Source organism: Netta rufina (genome assembly GCF_964035555.1).
Source record: "Netta rufina genome assembly, chromosome: 13".
NCBI lineage: Eukaryota > Metazoa > Chordata > Aves > Anseriformes > Anatidae > Netta > Netta rufina.
In genome coordinates, this window is record NC_140136.1 from 4,881,533 (window position 1) to 4,907,837 (window position 26,305).

The 26,305-nt window shown below is 45.2% G+C and overlaps 1 protein-coding gene across 1 annotated transcript in view; it reads right to left on the reverse strand.

Moving 5' to 3' along the window:
* CMIP (c-Maf inducing protein) overlaps positions 1-26,305 on the reverse strand; it is a 128,163-nt gene that overhangs the window by 19,380 nt on the left and 82,478 nt on the right. The window contains exons 4-10 of the mRNA XM_084294408.1: positions 13,387-13,548; positions 12,193-12,234; positions 9,641-9,703; positions 8,232-8,312; positions 5,591-5,694; positions 4,935-5,039; positions 3,287-3,640 (exon numbers count right to left, since the gene is read on the reverse strand). Coding sequence (XP_084150534.1) covers positions 3,287-3,640; positions 4,935-5,039; positions 5,591-5,694; positions 8,232-8,312; positions 9,641-9,703; positions 12,193-12,234; positions 13,387-13,548 — 911 coding nt within the window. The remainder of the gene's footprint in view (positions 1-3,286; positions 3,641-4,934; positions 5,040-5,590; positions 5,695-8,231; positions 8,313-9,640; positions 9,704-12,192; positions 12,235-13,386; positions 13,549-26,305) is intronic.

Consider the following 26,305-nt stretch of genomic DNA (forward strand, 5'->3'; position numbering starts at 1 on the left):
CCACCAGATAATACAAAGATGACCAAGTCCCCCGACTTGGGGTTTCGAAAGAAGCAAATTTAGCACCACCTATTCCCTAATGCACGGTGACATTAACATGCAAGTAAGGAGCTGGACAGTGCTGAGCAGCTCTCAGATCCTCTAATTCAATCTGATGAACAGAAAGATTTCAATTAATTTAGTGCATTTTCTACGCACCAATTTCAGCCTTGTGGCATTCAGGAGGCACCGGCTGGCATGAATAACCCTCACAGAGTCCAGGATGCATTAGGGAATATTGACACAGAAGTTTGATCCACTCCTGAGCACAGGACAAAAATATCATGTTCTGCTGTTCTGTCTCTCCTCTCAAATCTGCCCAGACATCTTAAAGTGGACATCTGCCAACATTTTAAAATCTACGACTTTCTGTTTTCCTTTCGTATGCAATAGTTGTGTTTTGTTGCTCAACTACAGTAGAAAAAGGGTCAGAGATATTCTTGGTACTTTGGAAATGACCACGCAGACGAATTTTCTAACCTGCACGTTTAGCCTTCTGTGCAAGGAGGGAGTCTTACAGTGATCATTAAATGATCGCTGCTACGCTTTAATCGATATTAGAAGCTTTTTATTCACAAGTATGTATTGTGTAGGAGTTAGGTGAACAATAAAATGTCCTCTGCTGAAGATAACTGTTAAGAACTCATATTTGCTAGACTTTCAATAATTAAAATCTGCCTAAATAAATTACTCCCCGCTGCCCTAAGTTAATTATGTAAAAAAGATATCATTGTTGGTGACTCTTGTTTTGATGATGATATTGAGTCAGACACCTAAAAGAACAATTAAATTCAATGCTAAGCAACTTATTTATGTTTGGCTTACCACTGATATTAATAAGAACATTATTTTAGTGACTGCCTGCTGAGAGCTCAGCTCCTGGATAGCTGTTGTTTTTATAATGAATGTTTTCTTCCTATTGGCATGAACTCCAATTCTCTTTATTCACATTCTCCATTTTTCAAAGTACAGTAACAGGATTTAGAGCATCAGAAAGACTTTGTTCAAGAAGAGCTTAAGCATGCTAACAGTGCGCATCACAGCGGGATTATCTGGCATTTTTGTCAGTAATACTAGCCCTTCTACAGTGCTTTCCCAACACTGGTTGTTTATTAAAACATCTTTCAGCATCTTTACCTACATTTACAAGTAAGGCAAATGAGGCACAAAAAGAAGCAACTTGTCTTAAGATCTCCCAGTATGCCAGTGGCAGGATCAGGAGCAGAACTAATTTCTGCAGCAATGCTTTTGGAAGCCAAAAAAATAAAATAAAAATCAGGGAGTAAACAGGAAAAGAAGTGAACCCAATTCAGTGGAGCTACAACAATATATACCAGCTATGGCTCTGCCTTAGAAACTGTCCTATATTTTCATAAGTTGTGATTTCTAAAGCTGGGTGTGGACTTTGGCAAGGCAATCCAAGGGAAGTTGCACCAATTGTGTAGTATCACTGCTCCTGCACTGTATGAGTCTTGTGGGCTTTGCCCTTCAGAATTACCAGTGTACAATCTGAAAAAGGGCACAAAGCTGTTCTGCCCTACAACCCGTGCAATAGCAATAACAGATTCCTATATTCACTTTTGCTGTTGAAGAACTTGATTAAAAATTTAAAAAAAGAAAGCAAACATCAAAAAAAGTTATTTTAAAGTATGGAGTGAACTAAGAAATAATTTCTTTGTGCAAGAACTAATATGGAAATGGAGACCTGGCATATCAAACTTACAAAGTTTAGGGAGACCGTGAGGAAGAACATGCCCGTTTGTGAATTTGTTTATAAGTGTGTGTCAGCTGCATGATGAAACCAAAACCGTCAATGCTTAATGAGTCAGCACCCAAGCCAGCATCAGGACTGAGAGAGTTCATAGTGTTTATGGAAAACATCTAGAGTCAAGGGGACAGGAATAAATACACCACATGTTTAATGCAGCACCTGGGTGCATGAAGACTTAGAAGCCATCAGATAAAGCAAAGCCAGATACTGTGCTATTCTAATGCAAACATTTTTTTAAGGGGAGAGGAGGCTAGGCAAGGGGAAAAAAATCATCCTTCAGCAACTTCCCACTCAAGAATGTAATAGGAACAGTATCTTGGATTCACTTACACTGCCTCCAATTCTGGGTGTGTATGAATGTATTTGCAAGACAGCACAGGAGTGAGTAAAGGAATTATGTTGAAATTGGCATTATATACTCTGAAAACACTGAAAACATGGGGAAAAACTTTCACAAAATCCTCCATCATGGCACTTCAAGCAGTTCCTAGAGAGTGAATACTCAAGCTGGCATTTGACTTCAGCATGGCAAATGCTCACAGTTGACAGAGGAGGCCAAATTTAACCCACTATCGTGTAATCTAAAAAATATCAACTATCACTTCATTAAGCGTTACATTGTTTAATAGTCCATTAATTGCCCACAGACATATGCAACCCAGTAACAGAGCTAGCTGTCAAAGGCCACAAAACTGTTTCGGGTTGGTTTACTACACTTCATTAACACACGGTTCTATTACAAGCTTCTATCCTGCAGTCTACCTTTTGTGTTACCCCTTCACTTCATTTATTTATCCAGGAGACAAAGAAGCTTTCCCTAAAGAATTTCTTATTCTACATTCCTCTTGGAGATATTCAGAGGATCTGCTTCCCAGGAAACCGTGGAGACATCATATGCTAAAGGTTATCTGAGCACTGGTTCATTAATCCAGGTTTGCTGTATGAAAGCAATCAGTCAACAGAGGATCCATTGTAACTGAAGTAAATCTGAGCAAGTCCTAGAACTTCTACAGACATTTGCAGGGAGAACACTTAAGTGAAAGGCACTGGCCTCATCTACCTCCTGCTGAAGCCAGGGGAGCAGTGCTGCCTACCACTGCACCAGCAACAGACCTGTCTTTTCTAGCTTTGTCTCAGGCAATCCCAAGAGCTCTTGGGAGACAAATAGATTTTTTATTTTTTTTCCGGTGGCTAAGAACAAAAGAGAAACCACTGGCAACAATATCCTGTCTTCTGTAATATGCCCGAGGCTCACTGTACAAATCAGCTTTCCCTTTTCATCTTCCTAAAGCTATTTATAGTATGTATTGGCAGTGCCAGATGTCTCTTTCAGAGGCTGGCCTCCAGTGCTGGAGATGGATTTATAACCGTGTGCTTGCTGGTCACAGATGTTTGATGACACCAGGCCTGTGGGAAAAGCCCCCCCCCATCATTAGGATGACATTGTTCAAAGAGCTGTTTAACACAGTTACTCACAGCATCTTGAGTATTTCGACATAGCAGCCGAGGATCCTGTCTGCCTGGGCGCTGAGCTCGATGCTCATGGTGCTGCAGGTGGGACTGACCATCAAGCAGTCGATCAGGTTGGGCTCGCTGTCATTGCCCACGTTGGCTGTCATCTTCTGGTTAGCCGTGTTGTTGCGCTCCACTTCCACGTGGATCTCGTTCGAAGTGACGATGACTGGTTTGAGCCGCGATTCAGTCAAGGTGGCCTCTTGAGAGACCAGGTCAGGACTCGTGTGAAGAAGGCGGAGGGGGAGATTAGGCTTTCGGTCGCACTGCTGCTGGCAGCCATTCCGAATTTCCTTCAGGCTTGGCGAATTGTCTCGGCTGAATTTTAAAAATAAACAAACAATTTTGATAACCAGACTTAACAGCAGAAAGCAGGAGGGAGAGGGCAACACTGAGAAACCAACATCTTTTGCAATTTCCCACCATGTTTCACCCCAGCCCACCGATTGCTTTCTCCCGGGTAATCAGATTATTGAAATCAATTAAAAATATTAAAAGGCACCGACAGGACTGTTCTGCAGCCCCTACTCTGCAAACATTTCAGCTTTTCATTAGTCTAATTGACACGCCAGTTTAGTACAAAGGTGAACTTTCCCATCCAAGTTGTGCAAAGCTGTAACAGGATCCATGCCCAAGTATGTATCTGGCTACAGTACATGCCCAGACATTTGTCTGCAGCCCTCGCGTCTGGAATTTCTGTTGGACACTAAGCAGCCCCCGTCCGTGCTCTACCATGAGGAAAGTCAGATAGCCATAAACAAACAGGAAACATAACAGAAGGGAACCCTCGGTGTCTACTGGAAACTGGCTCGTGTGTCAGGAACTGCAGCATCTATTTTGTGGTAGGTCGGGAATCAGATTTTCCATGATAATGGAGACAGCATCATGAAACCAGCTCAGGTTCAAAGCTATAGATACACGGGGATCTCCACACAACCCCCTTCTTCAGGATCTTACCATTCCATTTGATTTAGGTGTAACACCCACTTCATGTGCCAGAAAGAGAGTAAAACTGAGGCTGCTCTGGGTAGTGCTCAGTTCCCAGAGGCTGCTGTGGAGCACTCTCACCTTTTGCTGTTCTAAAGAGCAAAACTCTCATCTTCTGCTATTCTAAAAGGCCAGCTACAGCTGCAGCCTGCCTCAGAGGAACATCTCAATAGTGGCCAAGGTCTGCACACAGCTGGCTGCTGCGCTGCATCCCCAAAGTTCCTGCATCTTGCAGCACTTCAGTTCTGGAAGTGCTGAGCTCCTGTGGCACCTGCACTGCTATTGTTCAAGCACAGGAGCTAAAGCTGTGCAGTGATGACATGCCAGCCTCACTGCCATGGAGCATGCCACAGTGAGTCCAAGTGAATGGGGATTCGGCATCTTCTTGTCCTCAGATTTCCAAACATGCAAAGCGTAACAAATTCAGTCACATACCTACAAAAACACGCATGTGACCGTACAGAACACCCACATGTAACGCTAGCAATGGGTGGAGCAAGAATGAAGACATGCTCTTGCATACCCACACCCATGCTCATGCCGATCTTGTTTACAGCCTGAATGAAAACTCTTTGACGCCACGAGTTTGGGAGTAACATGTGGTGAACTAAGAATTCATACTGACCTGTTGATAAATTCCTCATAACATGAATAAATGGCTGCTAAGCAGACAGCCACGAGATTTGGCAGGACTCTGGGATGGGGACATTGTCCAGTCGGACCATGCATGCTGAAAAACAAAAGCCAAGACAACGTCACTGCAATGAAGATTTCTGTGGGCAAAAACAGTCAGACAGAACAGGGTGCCAGAACTGGATAGACAGCCTCAGGGAATCTTCAGACAGGCCGTAACAGAACATTTTAACCCTGTAAATCCCTTCCAAATAGTCCTACTTCAGAAGAAGGCTGAGCTGTGTCCTCAGTTTACATGACGTAGTACCCCTGAAAGCTCACATGTGATCATTGCAGGGTCTGAAGTTGATGGGAATCTCTCTGTAGAGGCTCTGAGTCTCAGTGCATAAAAGGCATGTACACACAGATGTGTCCATTCACCTCCAGGATGAAACACAGAAATCCCCAGCCATATTTAAGAATAAGCTAAAAAAACCCTTCAGCAACATCTCCTCATGGCCACCTCTCACTTATTTGCTGTTTGCCAGTACCAAAAAGCACCAGCTACTCTACCAGCTAACTACAGACGTGAGCAGGGCTGGGAGAAGTAATGTAAGGAAGTGTGCACACAGGACTGGAAAACACACTGTAAAACTGAATGTAACCAACCTGTGGATAAACTTCTTCACCACCTCCATTCCAGCATTCAGCTCATTCAAAGCCAGAATGTACTCCTGAGTAAACAGACGCAACCGAGGGCATTTCCCAAAATCCTGTCCAAAAAGGAGAGACTCAGTGAAGACGGTGAAACATGCCTGCAATGTACATTGAAACTGTGGGTTTTCAAAAGAAATCAATTCAAACACAGCTGAATTCACTCTCTTGTTATGCTGACAGCTTCAGGAGCACAATACCACTGCATGCTGAAGTAATGTGCTACTCGCTAATAATGGCATGATTTACAATCTCCTCTTTCCCCCCAGACCCATTTCAAAACAAAAGGCATGTTCAGTGTTCCTACCTGCAGTTATTTTTCTTTCATATGTTTAATTTTGTACCTTTACTTTGAAATGCATTTTTTATTATTGTACGTTTTTGCTTCCACTCATAACTGCAGTTTCTTAGAAGAGCGACTCAAACCTGAATTTTTACTTCAATATTTGACATTGTACCTACTCTGCTTTTAGAGAAAATCTTTTTTGACATGTGATGATTAAATGATCAGTTATAAAACCACAGGTCAGTTCTTTCTCTGTTGTACTCCAGGTACAACATGAATTTGACTGGTAAGCTCCACAGTTGCTTGCTTCCAGAGGAAGGCACCTGCTCTCTGAAATCCAGCATCTCCTCGCCTTACCTGCTATTTTGAGATGTGGAAGGAATACAATCTGCTGTCTGGTGAATGCTATTCCACAGCACATTCCTGCTAATTTACACAGGTGTAACCTTTCAGAGGTTGGACTCGATGATCTTGAGGTCTCTTCCAACCTAGAAATTCTGTGATTCTGTGATTCTTATTATGCAGGTGTTACAGAGCTACAAAACTACACTTCCAAGTGGTGAACAAGGCCTGTGAGTACAGCAATCCCTCCCTGTTATCCCTCAAGGAAGAGGAAGTCATCCTGAAGAAATTAATGGCAACCAAAATCTTAAAGAAATGCTGCAAGTGGTAACGAATGAGGGCACTGTGAAAGGGAAGACACGCTCTCAAAGTGCTGAATTCTTCCTTCCTTGTTTTGATTTCAGGCACTGCTATCGCACAACCTATATTAACATCTCATCAGCTGTACAACTAGGAAAAATCACCAAAAATGTGAATACAGCCCTAGACAGAACCATGTTCCCTTCAAGCCTAGAGTCACTCTTTGCCAATATGACCCAGGAAAAAGACTGTCGGCAATTCCATTACAATTCACACCACCGAACATCCAACAGCTCCTTCTAGCAGGTGCAAATGCACTTGGTTCAACAGCATGAGACCGCACATGCTTCGTATATCCCCTGGTGCCATTTAACTTCATGGAAACTCCTTGCAAAATAGCTCGTGCAGTTACAATTCATTTTTTTCAACCTGTGTAAGTGTCCTAACTGAAATTAGAACAAAAGCCCAAGAGATCATAAAGAGCACGTCACTGCTGACAGCTTTAAAATAAAATACCTCCAAAAATAATAGAATGACCTGTCACTGTAACACGTACAAAACAAGGCACGCTATCAATATTGTTTACTCCTAAAGGATAAAGCAGTAGTGCTTGTACTCAAACATTTGGGCTGAGCCCACAACCAGCTGTGATCAAAAGGCAGGGAGAGGCTGCCGAGTGCTCCCAGCACAACTCAGCACGTGATAAGCTCCAGTCCTGCACGTACTCGGTGCTATCAGCAACACAATGAGCTATCCTCGATCATTTGAAACTTCAAAATGACAGATAAATGAAGCACTCTTTCTCCGTTTGGTAAGTTGGAAACTGTGGAACAGAACTGGCCATGAACTTATCAAAGACCCCAGAGGAAATTAGTGGCAGAGGTTGGAACAGACAGCTAGGTTTCCTGCTCTAAGCACACTAAATTGCACGTGGCCTCCTAAGGTTATGAAGTTTACTGCCAACAGCACTGTCCCCCTGAAGGATTACTTTATTTACATGCACACACACACATTCTCTAAAAGACTATTCAGTACAAAAATCCCCGGAGAGCAGTAAAGTGCCCAAATCCACTCCAATTAATATATGACACCGTAAATTCTCTGACTACACACTGCGGTACAGACATGTTGATTTTCAATCTGCAAATGTTAAGTACAGTAAATATACCCAATTCTCTGAAGCTAACCAAATACAAGCATTACACTATGCATTTAGATTTTACTTGAGACCCCTCAAGAGCTCTGGATTCTTTAAAAAAAAATTACCCTGAACTCCAAGAATAACATTTACAGAATATTTCATTGAACACTACAGAATATTCAAAAATGTTTACATGTCTGGAGAGCACAGGCACGGAGCCAGGAATACGACCTTTTCGCCATCTTAGGCTTTCTAGCTAGTTCTGTAAACTCGAGGAGTTAAATAATAATAATGTTATAAAAATAAGAAATAAGAACTGTTTTCTACTGGATTCATGCTGGATACAGGAGGACAGCGGATGGTTTCTAACATTATACCAGTTGGTGAAAAGAAGTTGCTTGTCTTGCTACAGAGGGATGAGACTCATCCTTGAGATCACAGTTAAGTCAACTGCCTTAAATATTTTATTCTATTTATTTGCTACTCTTTGCCACAGCTTTGTGATGTAAAAAGTTTCTTTCACTCACCATGTTGTGTTTGAGAATCCTCTGTACCACTGGCGTGAACACTTCTATCACAACCATCGACCGCGGGCGCTCTCGGCAGTGCTGTAAGGAGCAACAGGTCATTTTGTGAGCTGCAGGAATTATCAGAATGGGTCTCCCCTGGCTTCACACCCTGTGCACAGATTACCCCTAGAGTAATAAAATCCAAGGGCTAATTTATCTTTCCTGGGAATAGGATACTTGTAACACTGTTCTGTCCTACAAATTTGCTGGTGTCTAATAAAAAATTATAATGGAAGCTCATGAACTGTGCAAATTGCTTTCCCTACTGCTTATTCTTCAGGAAACTCACTGGAATTTAATAGTTTTTGGGATATATCCCAATATATCAGTCAGAGTAATTCAAGCAGGAAAGGACTTTAGGAGCTCATCTGTCCCAACCCTTGCTCAAGGCAGGGCCAATTGTGAAGACACCATAGTCTACTCATTAGCCTTGCCCACTCAAGTTCTGTAATCTCTGAGGAGGGAGAGTTCATAACCTATAAAAACAAATTTGCATGCTGCTACTATACACAGCCCATCCCACACCTTTAGAGGTAAATAAGTAGCTATCTCTGATGGAGACCAAAAGGAAAAAAAAAAAGTAAGTGCCCATATAGCTTGGAGAATGAGAGGCTGGTGAGCAACACGGAGTCTTGGAGGTATTGGAATCTGAGACTAGGAATGGCCCTAAGGCTGGCTTATCAAAGTGAAATAAAGTCAGAATTCTTTCTTGAAGTCTGACAATTTCTGCAGGAGTAACTGCTGACAGGTAACTCCGGGTGGGAATTTTAAGCAACATCCAGGCTGTTTTATAAATGTACATCCAGTCTTCAGCAAGCAGCTTAAAGCAGCCTTGAAACTGAAATGCAAAGAGACCTAGAGAAAAAGTAGTACTTTCAAATCCAGAAACTTTGCACTCCAAAGCACTTGAAACTGTACAGAAAAGATGCACAATGCAGCAGAAGCCTGGATTTTCCAGGAAAGAGGATGGGTCCTTACGATCTTTCCACTACCATTACCCCATGACATAAAACCATTACAGCTGAGTTATGCATCACATTACCAACACATCTGAACCCAGTGACTCCAACGATTTTTGCATTAGCTAAATAGAACATACAGTAGGGCATTTCATGTACCCAGGCTGGGGTGGGGTTGTCTGAAGATCTTAACTGTCATGGATTATCAATACTGTGCAGTCTGGTGTGTGAAGAGTATGTATCTATTTATCATAATGGTGCTGTCAACTATTCCATTATCACCAGCTGTTGACCAAAAGAGGAGATCAATTTGGGCACGAGGCAAGGAGTTAAAGAAAAAAAGCAACAATCCCCTCAAAGAACTACAGTCATATACAGCGATTAGATTTTAGAAAGCTGCTTTGATACCTTGCAGAAGAATTCACAGAGGTCAGGAGGAGGATGGTTGTTTTCCAGCAAAGGTGCAATTGCCTTTAAAAAAATGAAATAAAATAAAGAGAAAAAAATAATAATTAGAAGGTTGCAACTAGAGTAAGAGTTCTGCAGGGAAACATTTTTCTTGCAAAAAGAAAGGTCACTACTTTTAAAAAGGGACAAAAGCATCAGGATAGAAATTAGAGGTGGGCTGTGCGTTTTACACAGAAGCTTAAGCATACCCTTGCTGTGAATCCTCTGAAAAGTTTTGCTTTTAACTATATCAGTGTAAATTCATAAAACACAGCAAAGGAGTAAAATTTTTATAATGGTTTCAATGAAAACAGGAGCAGTAGAACAGTTATTCGGTATGTAATATAGCAAGGACAAATCTGCTTCACTGCTTTGGTAATAACATCTCTCTAAAGGGAAAAAAAAAAAAAATAGAAAACCACCAAACAAATACATGTCTTTTATATAAGAGTTCAAGCTCACATACAGCTGATAACTCATGAAAAGAAATACAGCACTGTTTTTACCTGGAAGGCCTCTATTTATCAAAATCAAGAATGTAACTTTTTGGAAGTTGAGATCGACAATTCCTTCTTTGCTACTACGCCAACCGATGTGGTTTATGCTCAGTAAATGCATTAGAGGTCATACCTGCCACTGACAGTGTAATGAACTTATGTTGTTGTTACTTCCTTTGTAATTTAGGAAATGGTACTAGAACAATGTATTCTCTCTACATGATGGTGCCTCGGGCTTTTCCAATCTCGAGCTAAAGGGATTCCCAGTACCCATTTAAAAGTAAGGCCCTAAGCAGCAGCTAGGACATTTTGTATTAAGCAACTGAACACCAGATATTTTATCTGGATGGCATCTGGAGCTTTACTAAGGCAGCCTCTTCTGATTTTTGCTCTCCCTCTCATCTCCTTAAGGCCTTCAGCCCCAGTCAGTCTGCCCAAAATAAGCATGTTTCACAACAGCTGCTTTCACACACGAGCAGGTTAATGTTAATGTGAATTTTACCAATGAAACCCAGGCTGCCAGCCTACAAAAAATGGGCTTTTTTGTTCAGCCCCGACCCTGCTAAATGCAGGGAATAGCCACAGCAGACACTGTCAAGGGGGTGAAGGCTCTGCCTGTACAGTCAGGATGGAGAAGTGGCAGCATGAAGCAGCCTGTGTTTGCCTTCTGTGGAACCTGCTGTCTCGCATCGCCCAGTGACGGGCGACTGATCCCCTACCAGGAAGGGACGAGTTGTAATATTGATCTGTTCCAGTGACATCTAGATAGGGAAGGTGGTGTGGTCTGCACAGCAAATCACTGTGTGCCTCTGCAACACAACACAAGCACACAGCAACAGCAGTACCTCCTAGTAGCACAGGTTGGCTGTACAATGGCAGTGAGCTTTGATGCCCAGAAACCTCTGATTCCTTAACGGCTGGGGCACAACCTGCAGAAGGGCAGGACTGACCCGAAGCAGCCTTCACTCAGGATCACTGAATTATTTAGGCTGAAGGGACCTTTGGAGGCCACCTGGTCCAACCTTCCTGCTCACAGCAGGGCTACCTGATATCTTTTATTAAAAAAATCCTTCCCCAAAACAACCAGCTTTCACTGGAAGCCTGAACTTTCCTTGGCACTAGAGAAAAATGAAAGCTACAGCAGATCTCAAAGAAAAGTAAAGGCCATTTCAGAAACTTATCTCCAGCTAAAAGGGTATCTTAAGAAGCAGCTACACATAGTTCACACCTACGGGCAGCTACACGCTGCCTTGTGTTGCAGAAGGATTCATAGGGACGTGATACGATCAGGTGGTGGGGAAGTTCTAGATCTGACTGCTGGGAAAAGCTCCTGGAAATTGCCAGCGACTTAAATTAAATTATAGTGATGGGGTAGCAATTTCCACCTCTCTGATAAATTGTTGAGATTTTGTGTTTTCTTGCACAAGGAAGAAGGTAGCTATTGACACACTTCTATGTCTAAATAAACACAACCTACAGAAGATAAAAAAATGTTGAGAGGGTATTTCTACAAACCAAGTCAGCAGGGGGTTAAACTGCAGTGACACATACACATATCCGCACTTACAAAAACAATCCCTTGCTCACATACCATCAGAGATGGAGACATTCTGTATATGGCAGCATTAGCCCCTCAGGAAACTACTAAGCCTAAGGGTTTTATAGGGCACATCTGGAAATGATGTTTTTTGACTATTTAAAGTACATATATAACATTGCACTGTGTAGCCCAGTAAGGAGGCCATTTTGGAAGCAGATTAACCCTACATATGCTGTACTGTTTCATGTAACTTGGTGAGGAAACTATCATAATACTTCTAGGAAGCAAGGGAAGAGGAACAATAAACCATGCAAAAACCAATAGGCCAAACTGGTTTGATCCAGCCCAAATTCATCAGCATTGGTACAAGTGCTTTCATATCTGCCCAACTTCAGTAGGGCACAGGCTTAAGCACTGAGAGGAGTGTTACTGAACCATACGGATTTGTTCCCAGATTCTGACAGAAAGTTACTCACCACAATAATGCTCTCATGGTCTTGAGTGGTTAAGTTGTTGTTCTGCAAGAGTCAAACAGAAGAAATGGATGAGCAAACAGTTCTGAGCTGGCACAGCAGCATACACTGTACTCTCAGCTACCACAGACACTCATAGAAAGGCTCAAGACTGCCTTTATTTATTTTTAGAATAAAATTAATCAAATTAAAATCATTCTCTTAAAGAAGGTCTTACACGATCTGCTATGAGGGGTTGTGGAAGCTTCAATTTCTTCCTCAATACCGTCAGATTCAAGCCACCCCAGCCACGAAAGCTAAGCACACAAACACCAGGATGCCAGAGCAGGATTCAATTAACTGGAAAACTAAAGCTAGCGATAGAGTTCTTAAAATTGTTTTCTGTAGCCAGGCTGTATGTTTCTAAGAAAATTAATAAAAGAACGGTTGCATTGCTGTATACCATTTTTGGTAGTAAAACAACTGCTGCAGTTTTCCTTAAGTTCCTTCTTCTAAAATGGAATCAGTAAAAGCCTACTGGAAGTCACTGGTTTTCACTAGTAAAGTGCTTTTGGCTTTCTCAGCAGCCCGATCCATCCTGAGGTTACAGAGCCTACTGCAAGACAGACAGCTGGCAACTTCATTGCTTATCCCAAATCTTTGCACTTCATAATCTGGACATCAAAAACCTGTTTAGCATTCAATTTCCTGTCCACAAAAAAGTTAACTATCTGAAATAGATGTAAAAAAAAAAGAATAGATATCTCTGAAGAAGGAAAATATTTTTCTTTGACAGAGCTGGTAATAACAGAAAGCTGCACTATGAATTTATTGATAGATACATTTGTTGGCCTTGTACAAGGATGATCAGTCTTGCAAACAAAGCCAGTAGAACAGAAGTCAAGGGAAGTTTTACTACTGACTCGAAATAAGACTTGAGTCAGACCCATAACAAATTTACCACGAATAACCGAACAAAACCCCATAGCCTCAAGAGAAATGTTTTTTTGTTTTGTTTCCAGACATCTACCTAACATGGGTCAAATTCTTCTCTTCCCTAAAAAGTACAAATTCCACTCAAGTCAGCAGAAGTCACGAGCAGATTTAAAGAAAAAATTTTGAAAGCCAAGTTAAAATAAAACCCACCCACAAACTTTTAACCATTTGTCTCTCGTCTAAAGGTGACAGTGTCTTGCAGGAGCACGGCTGGGATCATACCTCTGAGAGCAGTTTAGAGACGATCTCCAGTGGGGCTTGGTGAATGGAATCGTCCTGAAGCGGAGACGTCAGCGCCATGTCCACCAGCGTCCTGATCTCCTTCAACACCACCTCCCAGCGGCTGGGGTTACTGAGCACCTTCTTGTACTTGTAAATCTTTTTCTGCAAGGAAAACGGAAGGGTCACGTTGACAGCACTGTAAGCCCCTTGAAAAACTGCCTTGGACACGTGCCTCCTACACACAACTAGCAAGTGGGTTGCTTTGTACTTTGGGTTTTGTCTTTTCTGTTTGCTAAAAAGCTGTACGTAACACATTGAAATGGAAAAGAAAACCTCGTATCTGTAACTACAAATGCAATGAAAAAACATAGCTCCTTTTTATCTTAAAAAGAAGTTTTTAAACTCCAGAGCACCTTTCTTTCCATCACCTCGTCCTGCAAACACCCAACTCCTCAGGCTAATAACAGACACTCGCTATCGCGCTGTTTCCAAAGCTGTAGGACCTTTTAAAGAGAGTTAGTCAGAGGGGTCGGAGGGATCAAAACATCATTCCACAGATGTTTCACTCCACAATGCCGATTGGTGAATTCACATTCAGAATGAATTACAATTAAGAGTAAAAAAAAAAAAAAATCGAACTGCTCCACAGGCGGTTTGGGCTTTTCCCCCCCTGTTCTTGAAGGATGCTAAGAAGTTGTGTCGTGACTCCCCAGCTGCAACAGAAACACGCCTGCCGAGTCTCTAAATCTCCCTTGTAGTAGTGTTTCAGTGCTCGGATGAGCACTGCTTGCTGCCCAACACCACCACCCTCACCCCTGCTGCTTCCCCCACCGGCGCTGCCCGCAGCAGCTGGGGAGCAGAAGGCACCTCTTACCTCCTCGGCAGCCACGTCGCCAAACGGCTGGCACAGGCTGCTCGCCAGTATAAATAGCAGTCCCTAGAGGAAAGCCACCCCCCCCAAATTCCCAGAGGTGGCCTGTTGAAACTCTAGAAGTCCAAGGAAGCGATGAGGGGAGTTACAGAACCAACACAAAACGCTGAGAGCAGCTTGCCAAAGCCCCGTCCTCCAGGCACCATGCCGGGAGGGAGCTGCAGGGTTTTGGCTAGCCGATGGGTCCCTTCACTCATCTCTGCCTGCCCAACTCACCCCGCGATGAACGGGAAGTCTGGGTACATCTCGGGTTTATTGAACGACACCAGCTGGGCACTACATATGGATTTGCCTTTCTTGAGAAATCCCAGAAACTGCCCATTTCACACAGCTTGCAGATTCAGCTGCGCCATCTGAGCTGAATGCCATCAGTGCAATAAAGGCAGGGGACTTTGCAAAGGGTTGGTCTGCTTTGTTTTGGTGTGGGTTTTTTCGCTTTGTTTAATTCTGTTTTGGAGCTTTGCTGCTCCACGCACTTCCCCTTTCACTCGCGCAGGGCAGCTGCCACCAGGCAGGCTGGCTCACTGCTTCCCCAGCAGATCTCATGCTCAACAAAAAACACAGTCACCTCCGTACCCTGTCTGAAATATTGTGAACAGTTCATAAAAACACATATTCTAGATGCTCTGGGTTTTTCTGTGCTGCTGGGGAGGGGAGAAGAGGGTAGCACTGGGCTGACGTGTAAAGGCTGATAAAGCAATGCAATTATCTTTTAAATTAAATCCAAGAAAGTACAAAAGCACACTGGCAGTAGTTCACACTTTCACTGCATTTTAAGCCACTGACAAGGTAGAGGAACAGCAGCACAGGCTGCAGACACTACCAGGTGTGTTTTTGATTTCAGAACAGAGCAGAAACCTTTGTCCATTGAAGCTCCTTGGGGCAGGGCAAGCACATAGGCGGTTTTAAGCTACCAGCACTACTTCCATTACCATCACAGATTTCTTGGAGCCTTGAATCACAGAGGAGCTTGAATCATAGAGAGTTTAATTTTTGTTTGTTCATGCCATGCCTCTTTTTAGGGTCTTTTTCTTAGACCCACTCCAGCATGAAGCAAAGTCCATGGTGCAAAGCCAAGCAGCCCGCTTTGTCACCTGAAGCACCTCCTCTCTGACTGAGGCCACTACACAAAGCCAGCTCCACAGATCTGTTTTCCATGCAGAAATGTCCTCCTTGGTCCTGTACTAGGAAGAAATCAAGCTCGAAGCAGAATTCAAAGCTAGATAAGTGGGGCAGGGGGGCAGTGGTTACTGTGCATCGCCTGCTGTGGGCTGCCCCGCTCCCGGGTGTGACAGCGTGGCTGGGGACAGCAGCTCCTGCAGCCAAGAGGACAGCTGCTGAAAGCAAGCTGCCGGCCCCACAGCAGGACCTGAGCACAAATCTCTTCCCTCCGCCGCCAAATCCCCCCTTGCTTGGGGGTGGGAGGAGCGAGGGGGGCCTCCTTTCCCTTTTAGAGATCACCATGAAAAATTAAAGCTCCGTTGATGCTGACGCACGTAAGAGGGAAGCCAGAAGGAGCTGTGCTGCGCCAGGGAGACCTCCAAAAGCTCAGAGCAGCAGTCAGCGGCTCAAAGGCAGCACCCAGGGAAGCCACCTTCGCACGCACTGTGCCTGTCGCTGCCAAAAAAAAAAAAAGCAGACTTAGCAGTCCCTGCTTCCACCTTTCAGCACAACGGGGTGTGCTGTGCTGGTGCACCAAGCTGCAGCCTTCCAGGGAAGTTGCCCGAGTTTCGAGTGATGGTGGGAAAGCAGCTGGAAATAAATAAATAAGTCGGGACGCCGTCCCCGGGAGGGCTGAACTCTGCTGTCCTGAACCTTTGCCCATGGTTACTGTGCTGTTTTTCTCGGCAGAACGTTTTTCACCGTTGAGCGCCTTGCTGAAAGCCTCAATTAAAGCCTGAACCCTATCAGTCGGATACAGAAGCAATTTGCTTTGTATCAGCAAGCACTTGGCCAGCACCGAGCCATCTGCTCCATTCTACCTGCGCCGGCTCCGGAGCAAGCAGAAACGATCCCTCGGGAGCCTAAAACAAAGCTGCCGGGTAATGACCCATGCTGGAGGATCAGCACGTGGACATGTGCAAGGACCTTGTTCCCCCGAACATGGCTGTAAAAGATGCCTTCAGTTCTGCACAAGAAAAATGCTGGGCTGGGAATCCAGCCTCACGCAGATTTCGCTAACAGCAGTGGCTCCCGAGAGCCATTCCTGCGAGTGACAACACCACGTGCCAGCGTGGAGTTTGACCCTTCTAGTTACTGACCAGCCAGAACCATGCAGCTAACGTCATCCCAAAAATCTCGCTGTGCTGACTCTTAAAACCGGTAAGGTTAGTAAGTACCAAGAAGCAGCAAGGGGAATAAGCGAGACTGACAGGGCATCCTTCGTTCTCAAGACACTCTCATTAATTAAGTCTTGCAGAAACCCAAAGATCTAAGTCTTAGTCCTCTTTCAGAGGAGGAGGAATTGAAGATAAAATGAGAAAAATTACTTTTGCAGTGTTATTAAGCAAGCATGTGACAAGAATCTGTAGGCAGTGGCTTTTGCCATCAGTGCTCAGAAGCTCGTGAACATTGCTGTGAACAGAAAGTTCAGACAGGTCTACGGTAGAGGAAACTTTCAGCTTTTTTTAAATGACATCTCTGTACATTACCCTACCCCATAATGGCTTCATCTGGTAGCTCTTGCTCATTCAGCACCTCTCTGGACAAGAATGGAAATACTGATAGAGCTGACATCTAAAAAAGTGGTCTCTAATGCACCAAAATGGAAGGCACGGCACGACTGCGCCTTTCTGGACCTTAACAAGACCTTGCTCAAAGAACATCTTTGAGCAGCCTGAGTACTTGATCCAAAAACAGTGAGATGAAGTTGGCCTTCTCCCTGACCAAATTTCACTCTGCTTTGCCACCAGTGGCCAGCAAACATTCTGTATTCTTGAGAACCAGCCTTCCCCTCAGCTACAACTGCCATCGTTACACTAAAATAAATTGCCAGCCCGAACCCAGAGCAGCCAGTTAAATTCTGGTTCTCTGCTCTTTGGTCCTTCTCGTCCCAATATCGCTTCTTTTGTGGTCAAGCTTGAGCTACTGCAGGAACATGCATGACTTGGAGGGCTGCACGTGCCAGCAGCTGTTTATTCCTCACCGAGCACTGAGGGCAGCTCCAGCAGAAGGGCAAGGTTGCCCTCCCGCCCAGCGGTCCTCCCCAGCTCCGCGAGGGGATGCCTGAGCCAAGCTGGTGCTACAGTTTGGTTTTGATGGAGCTTCAGTAAAAAGGAGGTAGCTCTTGCTAGACATAAGTAGACAGCGGGGGAAAAAAAAAAAAAACACCGAGCAGCCACTGGAACTGTTTTCTCCACCACTGCAAAACTTTTTGTTAAAATGCTATGTACCAAGAAACAGGAAAGTCGCTTGCAATGTCCCGTGCACGTCTGGCATGTCCTACACAAGTCAGGAGCTGTACCATGTATTCTTGAGCACCACCTGCTGGCATCTTGTCTATTAAATCATTGCCTTCGTGACAACAAAGATGGCATCCCCAGGACTCAGCTAGGTCCCTGTTCTAACACAGGCAGTGCTCAAGGTATTCTGAAAAATGGGTGAGAATAACTTGCTGCTAACAGATGCTTCCCTGTTAGCCAGGGATAGGCTGGCATCACCAGGTGGATCCATGGAAAGCCTTTCAGTGTTTACCAGTAGGAAGATAAAAGGCAACTTGACTAAGTCTACAAGAAGTGCCATTCCAGGCAAAGGGCTGGGGCCAGGACCGGTGCATATAAATGCTGGCAAAGTGGGGACGTGCTCATGCTGCAGCCAACTCCTCCTGACCTTCAGAAGGTTTTGCTAGGCAAATCCCTGATCCTCCCTCAGTGGAGGTCTACATAACACTTCATTTCCTGTCAATCCATATTAAAAAATTCCAAAGAAATCACCAATATTTATGGCACTGAGATCAGCACCCATGAATCTTGGCCCTGACCACACCAAGTGACAGACTCTGCCCCGAGCAGCTCATGGTCTTGATGACTACAGGCAGGAAGGAGAAGCAGAGCAAGAAAGCCGAGATGATTTCCTTGTGGTACTTGGCAGCTCAGGACCAGAGCAGGACTGAGCCTCCTGACTCTCAGGCCTCAGCTCAATTGCTAGCTGAGGGCACATTTAACTAACAGCACCACCAACGTGCACAGGGCAAGCAGGCCGAACACTGAGATCCCATCGCTGTGTTTCCCATCATCTCCCCACAAGCCTTTTTTCAGCCTACATTCATTAACCTCTTTATTTTGCATTGGTGTCTAGCACCTCGCTCCAGGTATCGGTTAACCCGGCCACCCAAACCGGCGCCGTGTCGAAGCCGCCAGAGTTCAGCGGGTTCAGGAGCAGTGACGTGGGCTGAGCTGTTACTAATACACAGGCTGGAACCACTGAACAGGCACTTCCCACCAGCACGAAGCTTGTCCTTTGCTCAGATACCACTGGGAAAACACCGCTGGAGGATTGAAAGAATGCTGAAATAAACAAAAGTTGAAAAGGACGCAGCACAGGTTGAGTTTCTGCTTGGGCCCAGAGAGACGCAATGAGGCCGGGGGACCTGGGGGCTCGCAGGGCAGCCCCTCACTCACCCACCTGCACAACACCAGGCACCTGAGACAGTAATGCACTAGAGAACTTGCTCCCAAATGCTATAATATAATGCTATATTACATATACATTCACCTTCTTTGCCCAAATCTGTCCCCTGGCTGGCCGTACTCCTGGGCTTGTGCTCTATGGTGTGTTCTAGACCACTGCAATGACACCCTTCAACAAAGGTGGGTGGAAAGGAGAAGAAGGAGAGGATATTCTATGCAAGGGAGGAGAAAAAATAAAAATAAAAATAAAAATAAAATAAAATAAAATAAAATAAAATAAAATAAAATAAAATAAAATAAAATAAAATAAAATAAAAACACCTGGCAAGCAGGTTGTAAATTTATAGACTCCGCTGAAGACAAACCTGCATGCAAACACAGTGTATCTACTTCCAAAAATTGATGGCAACTCAAAAATTGTGGCTTCCTTCTAGCCCCCTAAGTGGGGAAGGAAGGGGTTCTCTGGTGGACCCGCTGCCAAGCAGAGAGACCAGGCTTTGCTTTTGCCTGTCTCTTGCTTTTTTCTCTAGTCCCTGCCCTTTGGTCACCAAGATCCAGGAGCGCAGCTGGCGGATCCAAACCCAGATCTCCCCTAGCTGTGCATTCAAGATGCCGTTTGCCAGCTAGAAAACGCAAAAGGCCAACTGCGGCCCCAGCTGCACAGAGCATGGGCTAATGCGGTTACTCTCGTAATCAGACCTGTCCACAGGGGAGACGTTTTTTGGCAGGGCTGACTCCGATGCATTCCCCGAAACCCTCCATCCCTGCTTCCATTTCCTTTTGGCAAACGCTCCCATTCTTCAGGCCCCGGTTCCAGCATCAGCTTTACACTTCAGGTTGGCAAAACATCAGCTCTCATCCTGCACACAGCAACTGCTGTTCCGTATTTTCCATATCAGAGCCAAGCTGGGGTTTGTTTTTAATGTTGCTTTGGCTATGCGGAATTTCACTATGACTGCAGATACACTTCGAGCAGAAGCACAAGCCACACCTTGCTCGTGAAAAACACTGGTAGAGACACAGCTGCGGTCTTGGGTTGCAAATCCCATGCAACGTCTCCCCAGAAGAAGAAACGTTTTAAGATACGTTGACCATGTGGGGTTTGGGATGTTGTTTCTTTTGGTTTTAAGCTTAAGTCGCACAACACTTTTTTCTCCTGTTGTTGGGCAGGGGGAAAATCTTTGTTGCAGCTGATGACCACAGAAACTGGAAAGCTCTGCCCTGGGTGCATGCTGGTGGGGTTACAAACCCCTCCGGGGCTGTTTTAAACCATTCTGCAGAATGAGTGAGAAAACCTCCACTGAGAGGTTGCTGGAGTTGCAGAATCAGGGCAGGAGCCAGACACCCTGCTTCATTTACAGAGCTCTGACAGCCTCTGAGTCACCGTCAGAGAAGGTTTCAGACATGCTCAGGCACAACTCTCTCCTCCTCCTCCTGTAGGGCCTCGCCGCCGCCTGCTGCAGCACTTTTGGCCCTTTTTGCCAGCGCAACAACTGCTTAGCGTGGACACTGCCTGGGCATCGGCACCTCTGGGCGCTGCTGGCACAACCCGCGGTTTCCAAAGGGGTGCAAGCCTGACATGCATGAGCTGGAGTCAGCAAAATCACGTTCCATTATATAAATAAATAAATAAATATTGCTGGATGAAAAGCAGGAATATGTGTGCACCGTTCAATTCCACACTCTCCAAAACCCTTAATGGACTAACTGCATTGCAGTGCACGGGGAAAAAACAGCATTAAACTCTAGCAGAAACTGTATGACTGTGGAGTTCAGCATTGAATCAGAGAAAGCAGAAGCCACAAAGCACCGTGACATGAACTGCTACGTAGGTGCAGTCCTGGCTTTGTACAGACCTAGCGTTAGTGACTGCGTTACAGGATGCACCTGACACCAAGCCGAAGTGCTCCGGGTTTCCCGTACCTACATATCTGTGCGCTTTATACCCCACATATGACGGCTGTGGCTGTGGAGCCCGGTCCCTGACATCCACTGGCTCTCAGGCTGCAGCAGGAATAAATGACTTTGCCACCGCAGAGATGAGATAGTGAGTAGGGGAAAAAAAAAAAAAAAAGAAAAAAAAAAGGAAAAAAAAGAACATGCACAATCTTATCGTCACTGCACTTTGACCAGGTCTGCCAGAGAAAAAGCCGTGCACAAGGCCACCGTGGAGAACGGCCAGGCAGCGTACCTGCTGTGCAGAAAGCCATCCTGCCGACAGTGCACCCTTCTGATCCCACTCGGGCATGAGAGCTGTTCATCGGCAGTAAAAGGGGACACTGCCTCATCTGCAAGGCTGCGGAATGTCCGCCAGTGCTTTCAGGCACGGAGGGACTCTGATGGGAAGGACTTGCCACCCGAGAAACCACCCCGAATTAGGATTAAGCAGCTGGCTAATGGTAGGAGCTGTTAACAAAAGATAACCTCTGAAAGAGAATCTAGTCCAATTCTGTTTTCTGGGAAATGCCAGTCAGCTTAGGTAGCACCGAGTGGCGTACAGAGCAATTATTTCTTACCAGATATGCAAACCAGATTAAAAAGCCACGTCATCCCTTTTCCTTAGTACTCTGCTGCTAGCAGTGGGCACCCTCGCCTTCTCCTGCCCTCCTCCCCGCTCGCCAGTCAGCAAAACCTTCTAAATGGACGTTTACCCACCTGCTTCACTCTCTCCTCCTTGGCAAATGCATTATTTTGCTGAGTTTCCAGCACTTCAGAGCCATAAATGGCTTTGAGATTGACTTCTCTCTCATGTGCACCTGCATCATCAATGTCGTCAGCAAGAGAGATGTGCAGGGCTCAAGGAGCGTGTTTGTGTCAGAGAGCTGCTGCAGAGCCTTGGGGAGAGCACAGGCACTGGGTACTGATGTGAGGCTTGCAAGCATCTTAAAAGGGACTTTGGGAAAGCAGGGTGTTTCTGCCTGCAGATCGCAGGGCTTTGGAGCTCTGAATTTCCCAGTTTCTCACAGGGAGATGCCAGATTTCAGAGCAGCATCCGCACCTCAGACAGTGCCATCGCTCTGTTCCACATCTTTACGTCCCATCTCACTGCACCAAATCAGCACACAACGCCAAAGCCACTGCAGCTTTTTAGCCTAGTGAAACACCACCAAATCCCTGCTATTTGCTCTTCTTTCCCACTCATACAAACGCTGCACGATGTGCAAATCCAACCAAGACCCGCAGCGTTCAGCTCTCTGACCCCACGCTGACATCCTCGCAGAGCATCCCGCATTGCTGGGGTGCCACCAGCACCTCCGTGCTTTGGGGACGGGCTGATGCACGCAAGGTGCTGACAACCACCCTGCAGCCCTCGGTGCATCTTGCCTGATGGAGTATTCCCATCTCAAATCCTACAGCAGAGAGCGGTGAGGCAAAGGTTTCTGAATGAAGACGGGAACGAAAGGAGTACTTGTACTAGCATTGTTTTCTGCTGCTTTTTTCTAATTTTGAAACAATCGCTATTTCTAGGGTGGGGGAAAAATACGGCAGTGTGACAGACACACTGGGCATTTGACTCGTAGCAGATGATACAGGCTGTGACACTCGCAACGTTCAGAGGTTTTGTGGATATTAGCAGCAATTTTATAACCCTCTAAGAGAATGTATTACGCATATTCTGATGCTCTGGATGCACAGTAATTATACTGGAATAAATAAACAAGTAAGAAAAAAAGCCATACAAGGCAGGAAAGAGAAATCTAAAACAACACCTCCATCCCCTTTGCTCCTTCAGGCTCCTGTAAGTCTTCTCCAGACACCCATGAAGTAATTGGCAAGAGTCCTCATAACATCAATAATGCAGAACTGGGTCCCAGCGCAGCAGCTTAACAAGGCACTTAGTACGTGCCAACTCCCCGAGTTAGGCTTTCACACCCAATGCGTCGTGCAAGAAGGATAATTACACTCCTGGGAAAGACTACGAGCGCTGTGCTCATACGAGATCTCCGGAACACCAGATTTTTACCTTGCCTCTGCAGCTACGAACCTTACTGAGAGATTCATTTTGGTGCAGCCCTATATTAGGGCAGCTACAGAGGAGTTGTAATTTGGTGAAATCAGTGGTCACCGTGACCCGGAAGTCTCGAATTGCAAAAAATTAGTCATATGGTCAGCCCTGGAATAATGCTGAAAAGCAATTTGTCAGGACGAAAAATGAGGATTCCTCTTGGCCAGTAGTGCAGCATTCCTGAGTAGCAACATACTCCAGCAATTGTAGTTACTCCTCCTCAGAGCCGAGACCTAGGCACACAATAACAACCTGACCTGTTTATTCAGCTGTTTTTGACACCCCTCTATCTTCAGGCCTAATATTAGTTTGAATAGGATAGCATCCAAGTCTAGCAGGGAAAATTTAGAGCTGGTCCTGACTTAGCTAAGGCAAGAAAATATCTAGTTTCTACTCAGATTTCACCACTGGCCGATTAATTGGCCGAAGTCCTGCCTCCCTAAAAAAGCCTCTTTTGGCAGTGCAGGAGGCAGCTGGGGGTACACAAGTGGGTGCGTAGGGCTGGGCGAGGGCAGAGCAGCAGCTCGGATCCAGGCTAGCATCTCAGCACGGTGCCAAGAGCCTCTTTCGGCCAGATGAAGTGCCGTGCCGTGTTCAAAATGCTCAAAACAATAAACTGCTCTACCTGCTTAAAACACCGCTGATGATTTATAACGAGAAGAAATGTCTACTTCCAATTCTGTCAGCATCGTGTCTGTTCTTCATCTCTGTTTTCCCTTCCCCAAGCGAGAGCCGTGCCCTTCTGCTGCTGACAGCAGGGTTACCTCCAGCAGACCGCGGTCCCAGAAACAAGAGGCAAGGCCAAGAGTTTTTCAAGTGACGCCTGGTAACACATGGCCTGAGGCTGATCAAATGTGCACGGGAAAACGAGGGAGCCAACAGACTTCATGTGCTCATGGAAATGTCCTAAGCCAAAAGTAGTGGGGGAGAAGAGTTAACAGCAAAAAATCAACGTGATTTAACTAAAGGGCTGTGTGTATGATGAGATTCCCATAGGTAGCTCCTGACTGGCAGCAGGGTTGTTCAGACCACAGACCAACCACTCCCCAAAGGGTGAGGGGATGGCACTGGAGAGCCCCATGCAGGCATCACATCACAGCTACACCTCACCTCGCCTTTCCACGGAAGTGTAAAGGCAACAGCCAAGCACTTGTGGCCTGCCTTTTGTTTGTCAGAGCCAGAAGCTCGCTCCTTTAAAGCTCACGAGTAGTCAAGCCCACAATGCTTTTAAAGCCCCGAGGCTTTGAAAGGCAAACCTTAATTCCACAGCTTAGGTTCCCATCAATATATCATTGACTCATACACAGACACAAAAGGGAAAAGAAAAGAAAAAAAAAAAAGCAGTCATCAGCCTAATTGTATATGAATTATTTGTTGCTTCACCTCCAAATAACAGAAAATGTGAAGTTCTGTGTTCTGCTAAAATACCTGAGGTTTTCGGCTAAAGAAAGCAAAGAAACAGCCAAGACAATTACAGTTGTGTGTGCTCCCTAAAAGCCAAAGACAGGGTCTGAAGTCCAGCAGACACTACCCCAAAGAGCTGCTGAGTGTGTCGACGAGCATTATTTTCGCTATGAAGCACAGCACAGGGTTCCTGAGTTGTCACAGGGTATCAAAGCTTCTTCTCTCAGATTGTAAATCAGGTGATTAAACACAAACGACAGACGTGGGCATTTTCAGCCATAACTGATGTGATCCTTTTCCCGATCTCATAGTTTTAAGGCATGATTTACTGACATTTAAGTCTCTAAATTTTAATGCCATCATTTAGATTCTATATAAGCCCCACTCCTGTATCAGCACTATTTTTAATCATTACCATGGTGACAAAACCGTAAAGGTGCTTTTACACAAGGAGGGCTTTGCCACACTTTTGAGAACAGTTTCTCTTAATCTTATGTACTTTTAAAGCACAGAATACCCCCCTCTGAACTTTCCCTGTTAGATACAGACACTCACACATAGCTGGGCAAATCACCTACTGTAAAAAAAATACTCTCTGTTAATGGACAGGGAATTCATAACCTGGACATGGTAAAAACCAGAAAGGGCCTAATTATTCAGGTCAAGTGTGACTTTATATGACAAGCAATCCCTTTGCAATTAACAGGGCCGCTTGTGCATTGAAGTATCTATTTCCCGAAGACACAGATCAAGCAATCCCTCAGGGAACCAGAGAAATATTAATTCAAAATTAAAGTTATTGAGCGAGGGCCAACAATTCTTGTTTTAGCATTCACTGCAAAATGTTTGCAAATCCCAAATGACAGCATTGTTCCAGTTCCCAATTCATGGGAATCAAAACACGGAGTCTGTGTAGAAAATGAATTTAAAACAAGGGTAATGTGTTTGTTGGTGGCGAATGCGTACGCACACGGGGCTGTACGAGTGAGGGCAGAAGCAGGCGGTGGAGGGAGGTGGCTGTTCCCCTCCGCTCAGCACTTGGGAGACCACACGTGAGCTCTGTGGTCAGTCTGGGGCCTCTCAGCTGGGCTGTCCACGCTCTGAGCAACCTCATTCAACTCCAAAGTACGCCCTGCAATGAGCGGGAAGGAAGGGGATGTGGGTGGTGAGAGGACCAGATGATGTTCAGTGGTCCTTTCCAAGCTGATCTACTCTACAATTAACACGTTTTCCCTGTCCCTGCTAGCAGATGGGTAAAATCCCTGATCAAGCAGCATTACTCATGAGAGGACAACCGAGAAGTGGTTAATAGCATCAGTAGGAAAGACAAGATATAGGCAAGCCTTTCGAGAAGATCCAGGTCATAGGCACACAAAGCTCCCAGCCTGAGTCATACTTCACGCTTTACTGCAGCCCTAGGTCTATTCTCCCTGCACTGGGTCGATTCAGGACATTCCCCCAAAGCCTTCAGCTGCCATGTTTCATTGCTGCATCATTCAGCTAACCAGAAAACACAAGCAATCCACATCTCCTAACGCAGGCGGTGTTCAGGGTTTACTATTAAGCATGCTAAAAACGCCCCGTGTAACCTTTAGGTTACAGGCAAAAGGTTTGTGTTTCCCCCAGGCAAATGCAAATCTGTACTTGTAGGGCCCATCACAGGAGAAGACCTCAACACCTCCTGGGAAGACCTCAAGGAGGTTGAATTCCCTAGCAGGGTGGTACTAACCTAGTCAAGAGGTCTTTCTATGACCACACTGTAGTAGGGCTCAATGTTGTCTAAAGGGGATGGTACTTCTGTGTGCCACATGTCATACAAGCACACAGGAACAGGCCTTACCCAAAAAACATTGACATATAAATGGGCAACGAAGCAGACGGATACTGTCAGGGGTACATGGATGGGTATTTGTATGTGTCCCAAAATTACAAGGTCCAGCACCCATCAAA